General features: G+C 35.9%; 2 protein-coding genes across 3 annotated transcripts; both read right to left on the bottom strand.

Annotated features, from left to right (window-relative positions):
* Positions 1-667: 667 nt before the first annotated feature.
* LOC131018819 (uncharacterized) lies at positions 668-2,053 on the bottom strand. Its single transcript, XM_057947525.1, has 3 exons — positions 1,594-2,053; positions 862-1,464; positions 668-774 (listed from the first exon to the last, which is right to left on the bottom strand). The coding sequence occupies exons 1-3, from the start codon at positions 2,051-2,053 to the stop codon at positions 668-670; spliced, it is 1,170 nt and encodes a 389-aa protein (XP_057803508.1).
* A 12,063-nt stretch (positions 2,054-14,116) lies between these two features.
* Positions 14,117-16,478, bottom strand: LOC131015715 (probable serine/threonine-protein kinase PBL19). 2 transcript variants are annotated; one of them, XM_057944135.1, is made up of 4 exons: positions 16,200-16,478; positions 15,740-16,111; positions 14,937-15,197; positions 14,117-14,850 (listed from the first exon to the last, which is right to left on the bottom strand). In XM_057944135.1, exons 2-4 carry the CDS (start codon positions 16,082-16,084, stop codon positions 14,185-14,187), a joined length of 1,272 nt encoding a protein of 423 aa, XP_057800118.1. In that variant the 5' UTR covers positions 16,085-16,111; positions 16,200-16,478; the 3' UTR covers positions 14,117-14,184. The 2 variants fall into 2 exon arrangements, with proteins under 2 accessions (XP_057800118.1, XP_057800119.1); XM_057944136.1 differs by having other exon boundaries at positions 16,182-16,450.
* Between the last annotated feature and the right edge of the window lie 1,662 nt (positions 16,479-18,140).

Genomic DNA, 18,140 nt, shown 5'->3' with positions numbered 1-18,140 from the left:
TCCACTTTAATCCCTTCAGCTGAAACAATGTGCCCCAGAAACATTACTTCACCTAGCCAAAATTCACATTTGCTAAACTTGGCGTATAACCTTTTTGCTCGCAAGGTTTCCAACACTATGCGCAGGTGTTCCTCATGTTGTTCTTTTATTTTTGAGTATACGAGGATGTCATCAATGACAACTAAAATGAATTTGTCAAGGAATTGATGAAAGACTCGATTCATCAGAACCATGAACACGGCTGGCGCATTGGTCAGACCAAAAGGCACTACTGTGAATTCATAATGTCCGTATTGAGTCTGAAAAACTGTTTTAGGGATGTCTTCCCTCCTTATCTTAAGCTGGTGATATCCAGACCTAAGATCTATCTGAGAAAATACACCTGCTCCTTTCAATTGGTCGAACAAATCATCAATCCTGGGGAGGGGATACTTATTATTTATCGTGAGTTTGTTGAGTTCCCGATAGTCGATACACATCCTTAGCTAGCCATCTTTCTTTTTGACGAACAAGACGGGTGCTCCCCATGGTGACACGCTAGGTTGTATAAAACTTAGGTCCAATAATTCTTGCAATTGCACTTTCAGTTCTTGCATTTCTGGTGGGGCCATCTTGTATGATGCTTTAGACACAGGAGCAGCTCCGGGTTCCAAGTCGATTGTGAATTCTAATCGTCAATTTGGTGGTAAGACAGGTAGCACTTCTGAAAAGACATCTGGATAATCCCGAACAATTGGAACTTCATCAATCGTCTTCTCTTCTCTCCGGGCAGCCCTGTCAGGTGAACGAGATAAGCCTGATAGTTTCATTTTCTTAGTATTCTTGTGGCTTCCATGGCAGAGATTATTGGTACTCCGGCACCTATCTTAATCCCATGAAAATCTGATTCGCCTTTTTCTGGTGTTTGAAAAGAGATTTTTCTTTCGTTGCAACGGATTGTAGCACCAGTTCTAGTGAACCAGTCCATTCCTAGGATGATGTCAAACTCTATCATAGAGATGACATACAAATCCGCCTTAAGTTTTTCAGTTACTATGTCCAGTTCTAGATTTGAAATGACGTGCTTAGTTGTCATTCTCCCGCCTCCAGGGGTAGTAATCTTCAAAGACTTTTTAGATAATTCCGGGACCAGATTCAATATTTTACAAGTAGTATATGCAATAAAGGAGTGGGATGCTCCCGTATCAAACAAAGCCATAATAGGTGTTTCAAGTATGCTTATCATACTTGTTAGATTCCCTTGCTCTTGTGCTGCTTGCTGCTGATTAAGGGCGTAAACCCTCACATTTTGTGGTGGCCTCTGATTTCCTCTTGGACCCTGGTTTTGTCTTGGCTGATTAACTGGGTTCCGTAACGGGTTTCCCGGGTTTCTCGGTGGGTTTCCAAAGTTTCTCTGTTGGTAGCCTTGATTGTACTGCTGTGGGGCCCCCCTATTCTTCTTGGGACAGGTGTTGGCGTAGTGCCCTTGTTCACCACAATTGAAGCATACATTCACTCCCTTTAGGCATTCTCCCAAGTGAAACTTGTTGCACTTTTAGCACGGTCGCTTTGGCTGAGCTTGCTACTATTGATTAGAGTTTTGTCCCTGGTTGCCAGTCCATGGCTTCTTTCCATGTCCGTAGTTTCCTCCTTCATTCCAATTTCTCTTCCCTTTTTCCATATCTGAGTGAGATGTTTGGCCAAACTGTTGTGGATGAACAAACTGAGCAGGGGTTTTTACTTTTTCTTTAGGCAACAATGATTCAATGGTGAGTGCCCTATTCAGAGTTTGGGCATAAGTGAGTCCTCCTTGACTAGCAAGAGATATAGAGATTTCATAGTGCAACCCATTGCGAAACTTTTTTGCTCGTTTTTCATCTGTATCCACCAGATGTGGAGCATATCGAAATAGTTGATTGAAGGCCCGGTCATACTCTGTGACTGTCATGTTTCTCTGCCTCAGATTCAAGAATTCATTCTGCTTTTCCTGCCTGTAGCACTCTGGTATGTATTTTTCAAACAATTTGGCCTTGAACTTTTTCCAGGTCAGGTCTTCCAGCTGTTCTTCTGTCATCGTGTTTTCACTGATTCCCACCAGAAGTCTGCTTCATCTATTAGTTGGTATGTAGCGCATTTGACTTTCTCATTTTCTTCACAGCGTATGTAATGAAAAATGCATTCGATGGCCCTTATCCATTTCTCAGCATCTTTTGGTCCGCCCATACCATCAAAAGTCGGGGGTTTCTCTTTCCTGAACCTCTCTGCCGCGGTGTGATCAGGAACCGCAGGGGGTACAAGGTTTTCATGGCCATATCCTCTTCCTTATCCTTGGCCTCCGCATTCTCGACCACGTCCACGTCCTCGACCGTGTCCGCCAATGATAAAGTCATTTTCGTGGATCTCAGCCTCGAATTCGTAATCGTTGTCCTCCATTCTGTAATCCATTTTTCATCGATTTATAACAGCCTCGAATATATATATATATATATATATATATATATATATATATAGGGAGAGGTTCAAATAAGAACCACTAATAAAATAAGAACGGAGAACCATTTTAAGCCATTCGATCATCAAGATCTACGGTGGATGCATCATCTTGGTGGATGGATGCAGGTGCTGGGTTCAAATCCTGAAGGGAGCAAAAAAATTATTTTTTTCGGATGCATTAAATTTAATAGCGGATGCATTAATTTGTATAGCAGATGCAATAATTTTATTGGTTCTTATGTTCTCACGATAATTGTGGTTCTCACTATAACCGCACCCTATATATATATATATATATATATATATATATATATAGGGGGCCGCTCCAATGAGACCCCCTAATTTTAGTGAGATCTAGGGCACGATCTGGTGCGTTTATTTTATCAATCCTATGGTTGATATTGTGTCTGGAGGGTGATTTTTTTTCGCAGGGTTCGAATCCTGGAGGGAGCAGAATATTTTAAATTTTGTTATTCATCAGTATATACTGCATTGTTTATCAGTATATACGGCCATGTTCATCAGTATATATGTCTTATTCATTACGAATTTTTTAAATTTTATTTTTCACCAGTATATACATCTTGTTCATTAGATATACGTTTTATTCATTAATATTATATGTCTTATTCATTGTACTCATGTTACACGAAAAATAGGGGGTCTCACTGGAGCGCGCCCCTATATATATATATATATATATATATATATATATATATATATATATATATTCCTGCTAATGTATAAAACATCCATTTATTTGCAAACGCAACATAATAAACAAGAAACATCTGATATATATATATGCATCAATAGTGGGATCATGTACAGTCGTGATACAAAATAAAACTGCTAGAGATATGGTGTCGAGGCGAAGTATGGCTATCTAATGCCGACTTCACAAGCAAACCAAAAACCCGACACCTAATCTAGCATAAGCATAAAACTATACTAAACATCATCTATGGAGATCTCGGGAGCTAGCTGTTTTCTAACGGCGCTAGGTTCTCGGCCGCCTCATTAGGTTGCTCTAGATGGTGCTCTATGGGGTCTTCTTCGGGATCCCCTTCAAGATCATTCTCCTCTTCTAGAATGGGAACAACAGCCTCATCGAGTGCTGGAGCGGCTGGGGGAACAGGTGGATCCCCCAGGTGGATCTCCAAGCCCACCACGTCTGTCAGTGGTAAAGCAAATGGTTGTACGTAGTCCTCTAACCGGATGCGTTGGCGTCTAGGCACATGGGGCTCAACAACCTGTCCCCCAGTCTGTTAAGCCCTGTCGGACGGCTCTCACTGCTGTGGCACAAGTGGGGGTGCTGGTATACCAACGGTCAGGCCCACAGGTAGTCCTCTCTCATACTCCTCCCTACTCCTACGTAAAGGCAAGGTAGGGGCTGCTGCCCTTGTATGCTGTATCGGTGGAAATAACTGGTGAAGTGAAAAATGAACTCCACTCGGCGGTGCAGGTAGTGGGGTCAGGAGCCCCTGATCAGCCCATCTGCTAAAGATCCTCGTGACAAATATGTGAAAGTTCCCAAGCGGCCTGGATGTGCTCAACTGTGCAAAAGACGTAACCTCTAACTGCTCGTCTGCCCAAATCCGCCAGTCTGGTGGTAGGAGTTGGACGAGCTGTTGTCCGGCCTCATAATCAGTAACACCAACTGTCCGTGCAGTATGCCAAGCATCCACATACCGTCCCAAAAATACCCCAAGGGGCTCTGTCGGGTCCCACCGGCACTGCCAGAATCGCCTGAGTCTCTTTTCCATCTCGTGTGTATATGTCAACTGCTCTATCATACTGTCGAGGATGGAGAAGTGTGGAGGTGGGTGTGGTGGCTCCATCTAAAAAGATAGGTTCTATATCAAATCAAATACTAGTAGTAAAGCGAAAGCGGGTAAATAAACTTAAACAGCTCCTAAAGTCCAACTTCTATGTTCAAGCACTCTATGTGATCCTCAAGGTTCTGCTAGCCCTGCCTAGGTAGTCTTATAGCTATTTCCTAGGTATTTCTAGCTCCCTATCCTAAAGTAATAATCTATGGGGTTCTTAGTTCTTTCATTCTTTTAAAAGCTTTCTTTATCAGCAGTGGGTACGTAGTATCCCACCCTGTCATAGTTCTCGTTGGGTCGAGGGGACTCGAAAAAATTCATCTCGACAAACATTTCTTGTTGGATCGTTGAGGGCTCGATTTATCCCAAAACGTCATTTGTTTGAGTAATTGATAGAGAATCAACATTGTTAGAATACTTCTTTTCTTTAGGGGGCACCTCCTTTCTTTATAAATGCTTTTTGAAAATGCTATTGAAATTTTTGTAACTACCTTTAAATTCTTTCAAAGGAAAATATACCTTGACGCGGTGATGTGACGGAGAGCTGGGAGTTTTAACGATGTTTAGGAGTCTAGAGGTACACTTCTAGACTTAGTTTCAAGGAATTCAAGGTTATCACAAACGCGAAAGAAAATCTACGCTCTGATACCATTATGTAACAGCCCAACTTTGGGAAAATAATAATAATGATAATAAAAAAAAACGAGAGTTTGACCTTCTTAATGTTGGCTGCTTTGTTATTCTACAGGAGCTCCAAAAGAACAAATTAAGAAATGAAGGAATTACAGAAGAAAATAAAGAGGAAGCTGTGGAAGGAGTGAAGGATTTACCGTCTCAATGATTGGAGCTTGCTGGTGGGTGGGGAACAAAAGAGAAGGGTTTTTATTTTGGGATTGAAACTGACGTGGAGATGTAAATAAAAATATTGGAATGTTGAGTTGAGGAGTAGGCAGTATGTGGCTTTCTTGTTTACCAACCTATTGAATAAAATAAGATATGGACTAGATTGGTTTTGATTGCGGAGAAGGAATTACATACTGGACAAATATAAATTCATTCCTTTGGGCTTGAGGCCCAAAAATAATCATAATTATAAATCCTAAATCAAATTAAGGGCATAAGTATGTATTGGGCCCAAATAGTAATACTAATAGAAATTAAAAAAAATCTTGAATTAATTAAAGAAATCAAATGTGTATTGGGCTTGTACTAAAAATAATTGATGGGCATTTGGGCAAGCAAAAGTCGAAAGAGAAGAATATATATATATATATATATATATATATATATATATATATATATAGTATACCACATATAGTTTAGTAATAATTCATAATTATTGATCAACCAAGATAATATCATTGATCTTCAACTTATGAAATTTCTTTGGAAAGAAAACACAATTTATTTAATACTGGGCGTGTATCAATAATATACTAATTAAAGGTCTTCTATATTTTTTATAGGAAAATCGGGATATCACATTGTGGGGGACTGTGGTAAATGTGTTTGGCTATGATGATATGATTGTTCGAGAATTTAATGCAAACCTTCTGCATGCGGACTTTAATCATAAGTCTACTATATTCGGGAAAGTGTTTGTACGTGGTAATGTCTTTTCTCCTGCCATGATTAACAAATATTATTTTACTGAGAATGTTGAAGCCAATATTGATGACATTGAGGATGAGGAAATGTTGAGTATGTTAACTAGAGGTAAGATGTCTGAGTGGGCATCAAAGTTTGATGCATCTACTTTGACTTGGAAATTTGCAGTGCTGCACAAGATTGTTGTTTTAAACTGGATGCCCAGTAAGAACACCACCATTCTCACCCGTGAACAGGCTAAAACTCTGTTCAAAATTGGTAAGCCTCTAGCTTTCAATTTTGGTGAGCTTGTGTTCTCTAACATTTCTCGTCTAGCTTTCAAGTAATCAGGGTCGACCAAGCTCCCTTATCTAGCCTCATCTACCAGGCGTTGGTCCAACAAGGTCTGCAAGAGAATGAAAAGGCCGTGTTAGTTGAATAACGCAGTGTTCTTAAGTTTTTCAAAACTCTACTAACGCCCGACAGAGTAAAGGATCTTCCACACAGTCCACCAAAAGTTAGTGGCTCAACTCAGCTTGAGCTTGAAGATAAAGAAGACTCTCTTAATGCTGATCTTGACAAGCATGATGATCCAAAGGCTAGGGACAAAAATGTTGCAACTCCAAGAAGGGAAAATAACCTGTTAATACTGATCCTAGGCCTGAAGAAGTTGATGTTGTTGTTAACGTTGAAGTATTGCAGAAAGCTATGGAAGAACTTTTCAACCTCAAACATCATGTGCACACCATGATGATTTGCAACAACAAAATAGGTGCGTTCATGCTTTCAAGGATCGAACACACTGAAAAATATTTCAACAGCTACTTCATTTTTTTTTCCTACAACCAAATAGGAAGTGTAGATTCTTCTGGAGCGCACATTTGCTATGTTGGGTGCTGGTGAAGGAAATGTTGGTTGTTGATGTTGGCCATTATGTTTTTCTCTTTTTAAATCTATGTTGGTTGTGGATTTGTTGGGTTGTAGATGCATGGGCATCTTTTTAAATCAATTTTTGTGGTGTTTTAACACCCTGAATTTGGGGCGTATGGACACCTTATTTCAGTAATATTTTGATGTGTTATCTTGGTTTTTGGTTATGTTGTTGATCCAACATTTCCTTTTTTTGATATACTTATGTTAGTGATCACTATTTTACAATCAATAAAAACTGCAACTATAACAGTGTAATTGTAGCACTAAACAACAAGTAGAGTATCGTATCCACGTGGACTGATAAACGAAAATACCCCAAGTACTCCTAATTAATTCTCAAGTAATATTCAGGCAAAGACAAAATATAGTGAAAAATAAATATACTAAACTCAACACAAAGCAAATAAAATAAGATAAATAAATCAAATGAATAAAAGACTGATCCTAGGGAATATAATTTCGTTAGTCAAATCCACACAATTAACCTATTAATCTTAATTATCAGTTTAATCCAATCATGATGAGAGATCACACAAATAATCACACACTCTTGCTAGAGCAGTTTATGATAGTAGATTAGTAAATTTTATATCTCTGCTAGGTCTCAAAAAAATCTTCTAACTCCCAAAAGCTCACAAGAATAGCTCCCTATAATCCACCTATCTCCGCTAGGTCTCAAGGTTAAAATCATACATACATTCCTGAATCCACTAAATAGTTATTACCACTAGGTCTCAAACCAAATAACTAAACATGCAAACTATTGATCAGGCAATTCACACGAAATCAAGCACCAGAAATTATGAATAAGAAATTGGAAGGCAAAAATGTATCAACAAGTCATATAAATCTAATCAACTATTAACAAACTCTAGAATCATATAAAGAACTTAGACAATCATAGCAAAAGAACACATAAACATAATTAAAAAGAAAGTAATTGTAAAATCTTAATTAAATAAAACCCGGAATGAAACCAAAGAGACAACTTGAATCTTTAATCTTGCCAAAATTCAATCCAAGTTCTAAAACCTAAAAAATAATGAATTCTAAAGTTATAAAACTGAAAATAAGAGCATGGAACCATGGATAGGTCAATAATGTGACCTATTTATAGTCTCAGGGTGAAACCCAATCTAAAAATCCAAAAATACTAATAAAAACGTGGAGAAAACGGCGGTCGAAATGGTGCTTGCCGTTCCGGTCGCTGAAATCCTTCACGTCTCCTATACAAAATTGATAATTGCCGATCTTCCGACTTCGGGTCAATTTGAATCAGTGGCTTCGGCGATCGTTGTTGCGATCGTCGATTTCCTTCTTTGGCCGTGTACAAAATTGGCGATCGGAATCCCCAATCGCCGTTTTATTCAACTTTTTTCTCATTTATTCAACTTTTTTCTTGATTTTAGGCCAGTTTCTTTTTGTTGTTGTCCCTCGGACACATTTCTTTATTAGTATTGGTCCAAAACATTCATTCCTGTATTAAATTGGCCAAAATTATACCAAAGTGTGAAATCACGAAATAATATGAATTTAACTCCAAAAGATATCACACAATGGAAAATTTTAACATAATTCAAATAATATAATCCATAAAAACTATGCAAAATGAGTGTTTATCAGTTTGTACATCTTGTTTTGTGTTGATCAACTTCTGAATTTCCAGGTCACAATATTGCAAAAGAAAGTCTTGGCCTTCGGCTGACCTTCATAAAGTAGAGGGGGAGTTTTGAAATTCAATGCTTGTTGTTCTTCACTGTCATTTGTTTTGCAGGTTTCAGTGTGGTTGATATTTAGAGGGGGAGGAGGGGTTCTTAACTCTCTCTTGTTTGTTTCAGGGGGAGTGTTGTTCCAACATCTATTCTGGACTGCTTTTGAGGTTTTACTTCTTATTTCTTTCAGGGGTAGTGTTGTTCTAACATCCCTTCTGAACTGTTTTTGAAGTTTTCCTTTTATTTGATTAAGGGGGAGTTTCGAATTCCTTCTTGATCTGAAACTTGTAACATAAAATTATTTTACGTATATAGTTTTCATTGTTTTTATTTTTGTTGCAGGAAGAAAAAAATTAAGGGGGAGATTATTGGAGTCAATGTTGACCTTACAATGTTGGGTTAAATGTTGATAACATTCTGTTATCAACATTTTTGGGAATCAGCCAACATTTCGGAGTCTACCTTGAAGCTGAACTTTTACTCTCCATTGGTAATTGTACATAATTAATCTTTTACGTTCCTTTCACGTTTTACTATTCTTTGGTTGTGGAATAAATGTTATTTGGTAGTTGACCACGTTTTTAATAAGTGGAGTGGTGGTTAATCATGGTCCAAAGCAACGGGTAGTTTGTTTATATTTTTCTGGACCCATGATCTTTTCAACCAATATTCACGGCTTGTCGACTGCAGGTTTTGGAGGTGCATTGCAGCGGGTTATAAGAAGCTTCTGGAAGTGGGAAGTGGGGCAAACTAACCACGGCATGGAAGCCTATAGAAGCTACAAGATGGCCCTCTCATTCGTACATTTTGGAAGTGCATTTTCACCGACCTAACAATCACTCACAACCAACTCGTCATTTATCCTGCTGCAAACGTGACACTGGTTCTTCAAGCCGTGCTTTGACGGATGAGGCTTAGGCAGCCAATCTGTAAAGTCTCACTCTGTATTGATGGGAGGTCATGGAAAAGGGTTGAAGTTCAAGGACATTGGAGCCGAGTAAGTTGTTTATTTGTCCGATTAACATTAGGTTTTTCGGCTATTAACTTTTTGCGTTGAGTCAACATTCTAGGTGCAGTTTATAGATTGGTGGATTAATCTTAGGTAGTCAATTTGTAAAAGTTGATCACCAAGAGATCTTATTCTATACTTTGTAATGTTGATGATCATAGTGGATTTGACCATGAAGTACTCATGGGTTGTATTTATATAACCCGTGAAAAAATATCTTTTTATGTTATTTAATTTCCACTGCATGTTAGGTTGAATGTTATCAATATTCTATTATCAACATTTCTGCTAACATTATTCTTACAAATTACACTGTGATACTTGTGTTAATTTGGGGGCACTAAACTCTTTCAAATAATATTTTCTTCGAAACCCTAATAAAAAAAAATATTTTCTTCAAAACTAGAAATCTTATTTAAAATTTTTAAAATTATCCTTTTTCTTAATTTTAGTATTTTAATTTTTAAATATATTTATATATTTTATATAACGAATTATTAATAGAATACTATGCAATTATTATAGAAAAAAGCATATTACTATATTATAATTTATTTTAAAAAGCACTAAATCAATATTCATTTAACATTTTTTAGATTCCTTCTATTTTAATTTCATCCATACCACGGAGTACTATTCTAATTTAGTTAATTTTATAGAACTTTGGTTTCGATTTTTGGATCAAGCTGATCTAATTTTCCTTAAAAAAAATAAATTTGATTCGATTTAGAATATTCAAAATTGATTTTTTTTTAATTCAAAATTTAATTTAACGCGGCTATGATTTTAACAGGATTAATTGTAAATAAATTCTCAAACATTGGCCAACTTTTATAAATGTTGCATACAAATTTGAGTATATTAATTTTGTGGCTAAACAGATATACCCTAAATTTTTCGACGGGTATATTGGCATGTTTTGCTTTTCAAGATCCAATAGTCTATTTTTTCGAGTTTCCAGTAAAGCGTGGGAAAAACATCATATAGTGGCAATTTCTGTTGAAAGTAGAGAGAAAAATAGAATGGAAGAGAATAGCGTAGAGAGCATAAAGAGAATAAATTTGCAAGAGCATTTTATTGTGAGGGCTAAATTCCTCTATTTATAGGAGATATAAAGTTAGGATTAGGGTTTAGGGTAATTAGGTCATTAAGTAGGGAAATGTATATATATATATTATATATATATATACAACACTCCCCCTTAAATGACTAACCCTAAAAATATGCCGCCTCATTAAAACCTTGCCAAGAAAAATCTAATGGGACAAAAGTCTAGTCTAAGGAAAAATAGTACAGCTGCTCCCCCTGAAAATAATCATTGTATATCTTTGAGTCGATGCATGCCGCGCGATCTTGTGTATTAGCTTTCTGAAAGTCGATGTTGGTAATGTCTTTGTGCATAAGTTCACCAATTTATCGCTTGATCGAATCTTCATGTATCCTTTGAGTTGCGTGCAATTTAACTTCAAAGAAACTCTTCATTTGATGTTAGAGTTTAGATGTTCACGCCTTATTAAAAACATCTCCGTAAAAACCCTATGAAAAAATTCGGTAGAGGAAAAAAGTACAAGACATATATTTACTCATATATTACACTAGTTGCCTTGTTAAAAACCTTAACTAAGAAAATCTCGTAGGAAAAAACTTAGTAAGGGAAAAAGAGTACAACCATTTGCCTTCAGGGTCATTGACCTTCAAAGTCTAATTTTATAAACTATTTAAGAGATCATGCTCCCCCTCAAGATAACAATCTTGAATGTGTTCAATATAGTTTTTGAAATTAAATATCTTATCAACACCATCCACCAATTTTGAATTTCGATTTCTTTCATAACATAGACCAATTGTAATTTGCTTTGAATATAACCAATAACATGGTTAATATCATTTAAAATTCCCCTTCTTAGAGAAACATTAAATCTTGCTAGCAAGTCAATTTCGAATTGTATATCATGCATGATAAAAGTAGTGCTTCAATAACACACAAGTAAGGAACTTCGGGTCCTAAATAACTTCGTTATTTTTTTGGGTCTAGGTGAATGAATGTGATATAATCATATTCATCAAAACCTTCTTCGGGTAGGTCGACTAGTTCATGTAAAATACAGATCGATTAGTTTGAAATACTTTATCGAAATGATGCTCGATCTACAAGTCGAGACAATACTTAGTGTTAACTAAGTTTTTTAAAACTCATCTTTAGACATTAGTTAACTTCCTCAAGTTTTGAGTATTCATAAATGTTCTTTCTTCGGAAAGAATTCACTTAGTCGGTTATGCACTTTCACATATATGTCCATGCTTAATAAACTATATAATAATAAAACCATAATGTCCATAAATTTGATATCTATGTCAATGATTACTGCTCATAAATGTTATATAAATAACGAAACATAATGCCACGTATAACATGAGAATATATTTGATTGATTTTGGGTTTCTCAAAACCTTGAGCTACTAATCTCGCTTAACATCTTATTATTTTCATTTAGCGAGTTAGGCTCTGCCTCATTGTTTATTTCTATATTTTTCAGTGCTTCTGGCACTCTAATATAATTTGTTTTGGATTCAAATAACCTTCAAGTTGAACTAGAAATTTGTTGAGGCAAAAGTTGTTGTCGACAACTATAATTTTTTCTATTATACGATTCTCACGTATTCACAAAGTTCATGGCAACTTTAGTAAAATCAAAATTTCACCATTTCCCATAATATTTGGTCTAGTTGTTTCGTAATCCCAATATTACGATGATTTAGTGCACGTGCAAAATGTATTAGGATTATTGTCTTCAGGACGATCCTCTTCATGAGGGTTTTGGAATGATTTGATTTATTTATTTGATTTTATAATTCGCAGATATTTTATCTTGGGCACCAATAGATCGTTTACGCTTCTGGCGTCAATAAGCATTAAGTCAAATTCGTCCTTCGTGGACTTCAATTATTTGTGGTGCAATATGACATATGTATAAGATTTCACTCATGTGGCAGACAATAATAATTTGTTGAAGTTCTAGTTTATAATGTGTGAATATAACATAAATAATCCAACGAAAAATTTACGTCATTGTACAATTCATCATTCATTTCTCCCCCTAATGCCGAAAAAAGTTTTAAGTTGGATAAATCAAAGTATCAACATATGAATTGATCCACAATTATTGGGACTATATATGTATTTTTGACAACATAATTTTCATAGAGCTATGAGTGCATTTGAATGGTGATAAAAGAATTTAGTAGATGGAAAGTCCTCTTCAGGAGGTATTTTAATCACGCACTAATTTAAAAGCAACATAATTGTATTGTAGACAACCCAAATACTCAAGTCTTGAGTTATTTTAAAAGCATTTGGGTGTATGAATTTGAACTTCATAACAACATGATTATTAAATTAAATAATAAATGATGTGTAATTATTTGATACTCATGGGGAGATAAATGAAGCTCATCCAAAGCCCATACAAAGGGAGTATCATTTTTCAATTGTGTTACCCCTATTCTCAATAAAAGTTCAAAAACAATTGAATTGAGATGAACAATTGCTCTTCAAGATATTCATCATGAACATTAGTTGTGCTACTTCGGGAGCAACAATATAAATCGAATAGATTAAGCAACGTAATAATTAAATGAAATACTAAATAATAAGTAAATACCGAAATAAAGCTTAAAATAAAAATTCATTCTCAATATTTTAATATTCTTCCGGAATATTAACTTTTTAAATCACGTGTTCATCAGGAACACATTATATGAAATTATATTTCATATTTGTGAAAAACATTTTTATATTCAATCTACAGACGCAAAGGGCATTAACTTTTTCTTTTCTTTTTTTCGAATTTCTTATCAGTAGCATATATATAAGAAAATTTGTGAAAAACATTTTGTGTAGATGATAAAACACTACAATAACAATATCAATGCTTTGGGTAAATCATGTTAATTTGATGCATATTGAGTCAAGAATGTCACCTTATAGAAAAGACACGATTCTTTCTTTGGGCATATCATCAAAAATGAATTGTAGAACAATTTTGTAGATGTAAAACAATCGTGCTGATAACGTGTCGAAAGTAGAGAGAAAAGTAAAATAAAAGAGAATAACGTAGAGAGCATAAAGAGAATAAATTTGCGGGAGCAGTTTTTGGAAAATTCAAGGTGTTGGTATTTTGCTGAAAGAAGGACTAAATTACTATTAGATATTTTTTAAAATGTACTGAAAACTAAAATTTGGTCAAAAATGGATTATTTTTTCCTGCAATTATCCCATTTTAAAATGTCATTTTGCCAATTTGGTTATGTTTGGTAATCTTACATTTGAGCTTATAATAATAATAATAATAATTATTATTATTATTATTATTATTATTTTTAAGTTAAGTGGCAAGCCTTTCAATTATTGACAGTATTTCATCTGCCAACAGAGCTGATATCTGATCATCATTCTTCTATTCTTGTTATCTTGCAACTCATTTTAAAAAGATCTTTATAGTTAAAATAAATGATTGCATGAACCCCTCGCAAGTCTCATTTACTAGTAAGCCTATTTATGAAAATAAAAAAAGTTGTTTCCCAACCCAAGAGGCAAAATTTATTAACAGAAGAAGAGGCAAGCACAAAGGAGTAGATGGTATTATGTGACATTAGCTCTGTGCATGATCATGAACCTCCTTCTACTCACTCCACCAATGTGTTCACTAATCTTAGCAAGGTGCGCAATGCGCCTCTTGGCGGACTCGGCCGCCCCCATGGGCTTGGCCGGAGCTGCAGCCTCGTCCTCGTCATCTGCATATTTAGCCGGAGCCGGAGGGCTTTCTGCTAATGTAAGCTGCACTATCTGCTTCAAGCTCTCCACCACTTTGCTCATCTTTGGTCGATCCTTGGCGCTTTTAACCAAACACGCGTCGGCTAGTTTGGCCATCTTTCGAGCTGCGTTGAGCGAGTAGTCCTTCTGGAGCCTCTGGTCTACTACCATCCCAAACTTTCTGCTATCTGCAGGGTATTGCTTCACCCATTCCAGCAGCTTCTGCTCGGATTTGGGGCGGTCTCGTTCCAGAGACCGCCTGCCTGTCAACATCTCGTACAGGACTACTCCAAAACTCCAGACGTCGCTCTTTGAGGTCAGATGCCCCGTTTCTATGTAGTCCGGTGCAGCATATCCGTATGTACCCACAACCGCGGTTGACACATGACTATGGCCGGCTTCAGGACCCTCCCGGGCCAGCCCAAAGTCCGAGAGCTTCGCCTTCAACTGCTCATCCAACAGCACATTTGATGACTTGAAATCTCGATATATAACCTTCACAAATGGAGCAAGCATCAAGACAAATGTGATTAACAAAGTCTTTTCTCATCTTGAAACAAGCAAGAAACAGGTGTGTGTACCTGAATTTCTAAGTCTTCATGAAGATAAGCCAATCCCTGAGCAGCTCCGAGCACTATTTGCAGCCTAGCATCCCATGAGAGCGGTGGATACGCCTTGTTGAAGAGATGATCTTCCAAACTCTTGTTGGGCATGTACTCGTACACGAGCAGCCTCTGGATTCCTCTCTCGCCATCCACACCACAGTATCCGATCAGTTTCACCAGATTCGGATGCTCCACAACGCCTAAGAACTGCACTTCTGCTACCCATTGTTTATGACCCTGCACATCATATCATTTCACATGCTATGTAATCACGGTATAAGGATTATGCAGTTGATGCTTCAAACAGCTAGTAATTACAGATGTTTTTTTTATTTAGTGTCATACCCAATCTTAATCAATTTTGGTGGTCTAACACATTAGGGCTCTTTCTTCCTACCAAGTGTAAATTGTGAAGTAAATGATAGTACTTGCATAGATTCCACCAATCTTCAACACTCAATATGGATTCTCAAAGAAGTTATACTAATATTAGCCTAAGTCAAGAAGAAAGAGGTTTGATGAGAGATAAAGCACTTCACATTGCCAATTAAGCCTCTATTTGTCTCACCATCTACTGATTCTCATCAAGTAAAATTGCCAAAATGCACTCCACTAATCTTCAACACTCAACGTAGAGTTGAAAGCAATATATAAAGCAACTTATAACTTGTAAAGAATCCCTTGATCCAAAAACACAACAAATGACCCACAAGTAGGACCAACCAAGAACATGAATCCATGAGCAAAAGACAAAAAAGAGAAAAGGAAAGGTGTGAGACCTGAAAGCCATCCCTGTTGAGTTTCTTGATAGCAACAACAATAGGATCGGTAGAGTTTCCATCAAGAGGCTTGATGGTGCCTTTGTAAACACTCCCGAAACCGCCTTCGCCAATCTTAAGCAATCGGCTGAAGTTATTGGTGGCGTGCTTGAGCTCAGAGAAGCTGAAAACTCTCAAATTGGGAGCCTTCTCAGAGTATAATTCGGGTATGCTAGTAGCGGAGCACGAAGATTTGGTGATCCTCTCAGCGTCAGAGACATCAGATTTGGTGTCATCTTTGAGGATTGGAGCCGATTTCTGCAATCGGGTCCTACTCCTATCCTTGAAGTAGTAGAAACACTTCATTATCTTGTCTTCCAGATTCAAATCATGCTGAAATAAGAAGAGAGAGAAGTAAATGGATAATGAAGAGAGGGAAGAGAAAGAGAGAGGAGAGGAGCACCATATAATTCTCAAAGGCATATTTCCGTCTGGGTGAGGTTCAACCGCTTCACTTTCAACGTAAGGATTTGAAGATCAAATTAAAATATTTATATCATCAGAGTTTCGTTTGTTTCTCCCCTGGTTTTGCGTCGCTTCATATAAATATATAACCTCTCTCTCTCTCTCTCTCTCTCGTCGAATTATATTTTCACTTTTGTTTGGAAAAAAGGTTGATTTGGTAGGCGAGGGTGGTGACGTTGAATTCCTACAACACCAACTTCTAGAAAGATCATCTCTGTCCCAAAGAAGATGGACATCAAAAATTCCATATTACTACAAATTATTGAGGATGCTTAATTCTTTCAAAAAAAAAAAAAAAAATCAAAGAGTTGGAAAAGGACAAAGTTGTAGATATGTTGTCTCCTTTCCTCCGGATGAGATCCAGTGTCCCACAATTTTATGTGTGCCACTGTGTTCCATGTTTATATTTATTATTCTAAAAATATTTTTTATAAAAATAAAATTTATTATAATACTATGAATTATATTTAATTTTTATTTCAAAAAATTAAATTTTGTAAAAAGTATATACTATGACTTTGAATTTATCAACTTATTATTAGCTAATAAAAGTGAAATTAAATGATAAAAAATAATTATATACCCTAGATTGATGGAATAAATCCTAGTTAATAATCACAAAATTAAACTAAAGCATATAAAGTTGAAATTGAATAATATATATATAAGAAATTAAATAAAATTGAAAGTGGAACACAAAGTGGGACATAAAGTGTGGTACACTAAATCTCATTTCCCTTTCCTCACCTCCATGTCTCAAAGTTTGCATGTTTCCTAAAATCTAAAATATATTCCGACCTTTATAAATTTGTATTTTTGTATTTAACATTTGCTTAAATTAAGTCCAAAAAATATATCTACAGTATGGATTTTCTTAATCGAAAAATCAAGATGACGAATCAGAGCTCGACCTGAATTAATTACTACTCCATCCGTTCCACGAATCTTGACACATTCCAAATACTAATCTATAATTCTTTAATACTTTATCACTTTTACTGTATCACTTTTATACTTTATTATTTACACACTTAAAATACTAATCTATAATTCTTTAATTTTCGTGTCGAAATCAAACATGTCAAGATTCATAAGACCGAGGGAGTAATTCCTTCACTCTCTTTAAAAATGGTGTCATGGGAAATTGCATAGAGGAATATATTTTATGAATGTTATAAGCTCCAGCTCGCTATGTCGATTTCTCAATCTCAAAAATTAAACTCGGTAATTTTTTTAGGCTAAATAAATATTGGGTATAAGGGAGTGGTTCAATTGAGAAGCTCAAATGTGTTGAGAAGTTGAGAAGCAATCTAATAGATGAACATGTCAGTACATTTTGATGAACATGGCAATTAGACCTCATATCAACATATCAATAAATTCTTTGAACATACCAAATATAACTGACGAACATACGAATTTATTTAATTTGTTAAAAAATACGTCACCGCCAAGGATCGAACCCCGAATCAAACCCGCGTTCATAAAAACTAATTGACATGTTCATCTATTGGATTGCTTCTCAACTTCTCAATACATTTGAGCTTCTCAATAAAATCTAACCCTTGGGTATAAAAATGTAATCTTGAAAAGTTTGGATATCTAAATGCGTTTACTTTTATGAACAAATTTATCTATGGAAAAAAAAATAGTAATAATTGTAGGGCTGATATAGACTTTTGCATTTTGCTTGTGATGCCAAACTGGGTTATCTGACATGACTTAAAAGTCAAGTTAAAATATTATAATTCTATTGTCCTATTGTATTCTTATGTTTATGATTTCTCTAGTTGTTAGGTCGATCGAGAAATTTGGACTTAATTAATTGGCACGTCAATAGTATATTTATAGCAAGTAACTGAATAATTTAAATTGCAAAAATGTTCACCGTCGCACT

Source organism: Salvia miltiorrhiza, chromosome 3 (genome assembly GCF_028751815.1).
Source record: "Salvia miltiorrhiza cultivar Shanhuang (shh) chromosome 3, IMPLAD_Smil_shh, whole genome shotgun sequence".
NCBI classification, from domain to species: Eukaryota; Viridiplantae; Streptophyta; class Magnoliopsida; order Lamiales; family Lamiaceae; genus Salvia; species Salvia miltiorrhiza.
The sequence above is the reverse complement of the archived record's forward strand: the minus strand, read 5'-3'. Positions and strand labels throughout refer to the sequence as shown.

Bases quoted from the DNA above. Each gene is read 5' to 3' on its own strand.
- LOC131018819 (XM_057947525.1), bottom strand. From the start codon at position 2,053: ATGACAGAAGAACAGCTGGAAGACCTGACCTGGAAAAAGTTCAAGGCC. The intron at 1,465-1,593 runs GCAACCAGGGAC...GTGGTGAACAAG, and splicing joins TGGAAAGAAGCCATGGACTG to GGCACTACGCCAACACCTGT. The intron at 775-861 runs GTGCCGGAGTAC...TTCACCTGACAG, and splicing joins TTTTCATGGGATTAAGATAG to GGCTGCCCGGAGAGAAGAGA.
- LOC131015715 (XM_057944136.1), bottom strand. The intron at 15,198-15,739 runs GTCTCACACCTT...TATGATGTGCAG, and splicing joins TCAACAGGGATGGCTTTCAG to GGTCATAAACAATGGGTAGC. The intron at 14,851-14,936 runs GTACACACACCT...CCATTTGTGAAG, and splicing joins ATGAAGACTTAGAAATTCAG to GTTATATATCGAGATTTCAA.